Consider the following 5619-nt stretch of genomic DNA (forward strand, 5'->3'; position numbering starts at 1 on the left):
ATAATCAGTTCTCAACAATTATTTGTTATTATTAAAGTTTAACATTATAAAATTAACAAAAATAATATAAAATGCATATCCTGGCAAAATAGCCACATGGCAGCCAAAAACCGTAATTCCCTTCCTGTTCTCCCGTGTTCCCTAGCTTGTCATGCATTCTTTCCAAAAATCGGGGCTTTTTAAAAACATCACAGGACGCAGGACAAATTGTTAAAAATTGGCACACATCTGGTCACCTTACTCTAGTGGGGGGGGCTACTTGTTTGTTTCAGACAGTTGGCTCCTTCTGAGCTAATTGTCCTAGAAGCAAGGGAGGGAACCAGTCTCCTTCTGATACCTTGCCCAGGAGAGCAGTAGGGAGTTTACATTAGCCTTTTCATTTCCAAATGAAGTTACATTAATCTCTTCATTCCCAAATGGAGTTACATTAACCTCTTCATTCCCAAATGGAATTACAGCAGCTGAAAACCTTATATTCCCTTCCCATTCTCCCACTGTTCCCTAGCTTGTCATGCATTCTTTCCAAAAATCGGGACTTTTTTAAAACACCACGGGACGCAGGACAAATTGTTAAAAATCGGGACTGTCCCGCCTAAAGCGGGATGTCTGGTCACCTTAACCTAAGCTCCCTCCCCAGTCTCAAAGCTCTACCATCTCTGCAGTCCTCAGCCCCCTCACCCGCTGCAGCTCCTGGTTCTTCTCTTCCAACTGGGCCTCCAGCTGCCGAAGACGCTCTTCAAAATTCCCATGACGTTCCTCAGCCTGGTAGTTGGAACCCATAGCATGTGACTTTACCCCACCAGGATTCAGTCAGCTTCAGGCCTCGCCCCCCAGAGCACCAGGTTCCTCCCCTGCACCAGTGATTCAGACCTTGGCTCCTATACCTAGTTCATTTTCTCAGGACCTGTCCCATCCCTCTCAGGTTCCAAGCCACCTATTTCTTTAGTACAGGCCAGAGAACACCACCCACTCCCACACCACGCAATACTCCAGGCCTTCCCTATTCCAAGTCCTGCCCCTTCACCAGACCCCAGGCCCTTTTCACAGAACCTAGCCTGAAGGTCTGGCTCCTACCCATCCAGACCCACGGCCTCGCCTCCTCTAGGCCCAACACCTTCACTCCATGGACTCCAGGCCCCCACCTGAAGCCTTGCCTCACCTTGTTAAGTGCTGCCACACGCTGGGCCAGTTGTGCCTCTATCTCAGGCAATGTCTCTGCCTTCTGTAGCGTCTGCTGCAGCTTCTGTTTGGCATCATCCAACCATTCAGCCAGCTGACGGCTCTTTTCTTCACTCTAGAAGAGGGAGAGGAGAGGGGCATGGTCGCTTGGGCCACAGCCTCACCCCCAATGCCCCTTCCCGGTTGCACCCCCACCTGCCGGTACAGCGACTCCTTGCTAGCCAGCTCATTCTCCAGCTTGTCGTTGGCATCGTGCAATGATGTGGCCTCACGCTGGGCGCTCAGGTAGCGCTTCTCCAGTGTCGTGATCCTCTCCTCCATATCCTCCCGCTGCGCCAGCGCCTGAAGAGGTGGCAAACGCCCAGTGGACCACAGCTCCCAGAAGCCCCTGGGGCAGCCTAGGCTTAGAACCCCAAGATGAGGCACCCCAAGATATCCTGAAAAGTGAAGTGTCCTGCCATCTGCACATCAGAATAGTGGTACCACACCTGCCAAGAAATCCCAGGACTAGCCCACCTTAAGTCTTCTGCCACCTAAGGGTTCCAATGGAGGTACCACACCTTCCATGAGCTTCTAGGGAAGTACTGGCTTAAATCCTTCCTGTGCAGATGGTATCCAAACTTTTTTTTCACTGCCACACATTAGAAGAATGAGTTGTTTTGTGCTACATATTAAATACACAAACACTAACAAAAGCTGATCAACAACAACAATATGAGGTCTGTGCATACTTTTCATGATATCCAATACCACAGATAAGCAAAAAATGTCCTCAGAAAATTAGCATGGGGCCCACAGGCTGCAGGTTGGACAACCTGAAAAGCTTATGGGAAGGTCATAGGATGTGAAGTCTCCACTCTGAGCCAATCTCCTCCAAAATCCAGGACTTAGATTTCTCAGTAGGTTCTAGCATGAAACAGGCTTAAAATCACAGAACTGTCCTAGGGTCTCATAGGAAACAAAGCTCTCATTTATCTGGAAAGCAATACCACCCAAGAGCCACCAGAGAAGCACAGTCCTAGAACCCTAACAGAGGGGCTCCAGGGTCTCATGGGAAATGAACCCCCATCTGGTATGGACTCTCATCTGGTGGAACTGCACTTCCCAGTAATCCCCACAGTCATCCAGATTTAAAAGCAGAGGTGTGGATAAAGACCATAAAGACCCTAGTGGATGATGAGAAACAAAGTGATCACCCTTCTTTCTCATCCACTGCCTTCCAAAACCCAGGCCCCACATTTCCCAGCAGTTCCCTGGGTCATGGGGATTAGGATCAAGGGGCCTAAGCCAGGAAGAACTAAAATGCCAACAAAAGATTCAATTAGCAGCACCACAGAATATCTCAATTATAACATGATACTATAACCTTTATTGACCACCTGCTGTGTGCCACATGCTAACACTCTGATAAGAGTCATAAATCCCATTTTATAAGTGATGAAACTGAAGCTCAAAGAGGAAAAGAGGTCACACAGCTTGTAGACTGAATCTAGGTTCCACCATTCATGAGTTCTGTGACTTTGGGTAAAGTGGGAAGGGAAAATGGAGGGGAGAGACAGGAGACAGTCCATCAGGGGCTCCAGCCTACCTCCTTGAGGTCCCGTTGCAGCTTGGAGTTAGCTTCCTCAGCCTTGCCCAGCTCGCGGTGAGCAGTGCCCAGCTCCTCTTCCAACTGGCTCATCTGACGGCACAAAACCGCCAGGCGCTCACGAAGCTGGCACACCTCTGCACGCTGCCGCTCCAGGGCCTCCTCCAGCTCCACTGTACGACGGTTTGAATCCCCACCAGGACCCAGGCCATTGGCAAGGGTCTGGAATGAGAGAGGGAAGGGCAGAACCGAGAGTAGGGAGTACAGAAACATAGAAGAAATGAAGAAGAAAGTTGATCAGCTAGGGTGTATTTTGGGTGGGGAAGGTAGGATCCAAGACACTGAGGATCATGCAAGTCAGAATCTACAGGGGTCATCAAGTGTCCCAGAAATTAGCTAGGTGGCCTGAATCAGAGGTCAAAGACTAGTAATGATCTTAGGGGTTCAGATGTCTTAGAGACAGTGACCAGACCAAACATTTAAAAAGACCATCACAAAGTTGGGGAGTTGAGTAGAGGCTGCAGAGAGGGGACTTCCATCTCACCTGCGCATCCCCATCCTTGCCTGGCTCTTCCAGGCCTGACCGTCGCCTAGACAGCTGCTCTCGAAGGCTCAGAGTCTGGAAGAGTGAAAAAGGGATCAAAGCAAAGGGGCTCCTCCAACCTCCAGCTTTACACAGCTTTGGCCCTCATCAGGATAGATGCCCCCATCTGAGATGCCTCTTGTCCTGCTGGGGCCAGCCCTACCCCACCATCTACCCTTAGACTCTGTGCTCCCCATTATCTCTTCACAGCTGCCACTGTCCACTCTTAACCTTTCCCTGCCAGCGGAGGTTTCCTTTTTTTATTTTTTTTTCCAAGACAGAGTCTCACTTTGTCCCCCTGAATAGAATACTGTGGCGTCATAGCTCACAGCAACCTCAAATTCCTGAGCTCAAGCAATCCATTTGTCTCAGTCTCCCGAGTAGCTGGGACTACAGGTGCCAGCCACAATGATCGGCTAATTTTTAGAGATGGGGTCTCACTCTTGCTCAGGCTGGTCTCGAACTTCTGAGCTCAGGCTATCCACTGGCCTCGGCTTCCCAGAGTGCTATGATTATAGGTGTGAGGTTTTCTGGCCAGAGGTTTTCTCTGTAGTCCCAGACTGAGCCTCAGGCCCTGGTTCTCACCGTTGTCTCCACCCTTAGCACTATCCATTGAGTTCCCCCTTAGAAATCCTACTGGTTTCTCTCCACAGGTTCTCTACCCTACTTCTGCCCACTAGGGGACACCCAATCGGTTTCGCCCCATTGACTGCTCTTAAGTGCCTCCCGGTGGAGTCCACCTCCCCTTCTTAGCCACACCCCCACCTCCTGATTGCTCAGCTCCAGCTCCTCCTCTAGTACTGCCACTCTCTCCAGCGCCATCCGCAGCCGCTCCCGGACCTGGGATGGGGACAGGACAGGAGTCAAATGGAGACCACAACCTCCTCCTCCCAATCTAGGACAGTTGACTGTGGCCCTGAGACAGCTCCGATCAGGATTTCTCTCTCCATAATAGGTGCGCAGCCCCAACTAGCTACCTAGACAGCTCCACACACTGGTAGCCCCCACTTTAGTTCATATCTATTCTAAACCAATCAGGTCCCTGTCCGCGTAGCCTGTCCCAATCAATCACAGTCAACGTTCTTCCCACTCAATACATTCCCAAGCAACCACAGCCAGGGTAGCCCAAGTCAACATGGTTTTTCCAATTCCCATACCTTCTCATCCAAGGCCTTGTGGTGCTCGAAGAGGGACTTTAGAGCCTTTAGCACCTCGACCTCGGAGGAGACCCCGCCTGGGGATTGAGCCTGGCGCTTCACCACGGTCATGCGCAGTGACCTCTCGTGCCTGGACACCAGGCACTCCAGGTGCTCCAGGAGGAGCTACAGGGATAGGGGAACGGATCAAGGAAAAGAATGACAGGTGGGACGGACACATGGAAGGACAAATGGAGCCAAGCAAAGGAGCACCGAGAAAGACAGGTAAGGAAAATAGAGAGATAGTAGAGGAAATGTAGGAATCAAGGAAGGGGGTGGTACAGAATTAAGAAGAAAAAGTTATGGAAATAGGGAGGGAACACAGAAAGGTGTGGCACCAGAGGACACCAGCCAGGAAATGGAAGCAGCGTCGAGCAAAAAGATGGGAAGGCAAGATGCTGGGGGTGGGGGTGGGAGAACAGATGGGTTGGGTGGCAACCACGCGAAGCCCCTCCTTCCCAACTTAGGCCCCGCCCCCAACTCGCCTTACCCGCGTGTTGTTCCGCTCTGCCTTCAGCTCTGCAATCTCTTCCTCCCTCTCTAGCAGCTGCTCCCGACATAAGTTCAGCTCCTTTGTCAAAGCTGCAAACTCCTGTCCAAGCATGAGCAGGATTGAGACAATCAGTTCACTCCTTCCCTTATCTCCTTCATTTCGTGGGAATAGAAGTTTAAGGGCCCCGCCCTCCCTGTTAAGTCCGCCCCTTCTTGCCACTGAGGCCCCGCCCATCAACGGCAAGCCTCGCCCAGACTCCTCCCTTCCAAGCGCCAAGCCCTGCCCCTTCCGGGCAGGCCTCTCCACGAGGCCCCGCCTCCCCTCAGGCCCCGCCCCAGACCTGGGGCAGTGCGATGCTGAGCTGACGCTGCAGTGAGTCCTTCTCGTGGCCGAGCTCGCGCAGCCGCAGCTGCGCCGTAGCCAGCCCGTCTTGTGCTTCGCGCAGAGTCTCCAGCAGGCGCTCTCGCTCCGTGAGCATCGTGACCATGAGGCGCTCCAGCTCGCCGCCCGCCTCGTCCGGGCCCAGCGCCGAGCCCCGCCGGCCATCCTCGCTGATAGTGGGCATCACCTCGCACATCAT

At 52.2% G+C, this 5619-nt stretch overlaps 1 protein-coding gene across 1 annotated transcript in view; it reads right to left on the reverse strand.

Moving 5' to 3' along the window:
• The window catches only part of PPFIA3 (PTPRF interacting protein alpha 3), a 20346-nt gene extending 14727 nt beyond the window's left edge, over positions 1 to 5619 (reverse strand). The window contains exons 1-10 of the mRNA XM_012812510.2: positions 5380 to 5619; positions 5037 to 5138; positions 4508 to 4672; positions 4116 to 4190; positions 3312 to 3386; positions 2768 to 2989; positions 1375 to 1521; positions 1160 to 1294; positions 679 to 762; positions 470 to 535 (exon numbers count right to left, since the gene is read on the reverse strand). Coding sequence (XP_012667964.1) covers positions 470 to 535; positions 679 to 762; positions 1160 to 1294; positions 1375 to 1521; positions 2768 to 2989; positions 3312 to 3386; positions 4116 to 4190; positions 4508 to 4672; positions 5037 to 5138; positions 5380 to 5619 — 1311 coding nt within the window. The remainder of the gene's footprint in view (positions 1 to 469; positions 536 to 678; positions 763 to 1159; positions 1295 to 1374; positions 1522 to 2767; positions 2990 to 3311; positions 3387 to 4115; positions 4191 to 4507; positions 4673 to 5036; positions 5139 to 5379) is intronic.

The sequence above is a fragment of the Otolemur garnettii genome, unplaced genomic scaffold (genome assembly GCF_000181295.1).
Source record: "Otolemur garnettii isolate 467f Iridium unplaced genomic scaffold, OtoGar3 scaffold00211, whole genome shotgun sequence".
Taxonomy (NCBI): Eukaryota; Metazoa; Chordata; class Mammalia; order Primates; family Galagidae; genus Otolemur; species Otolemur garnettii.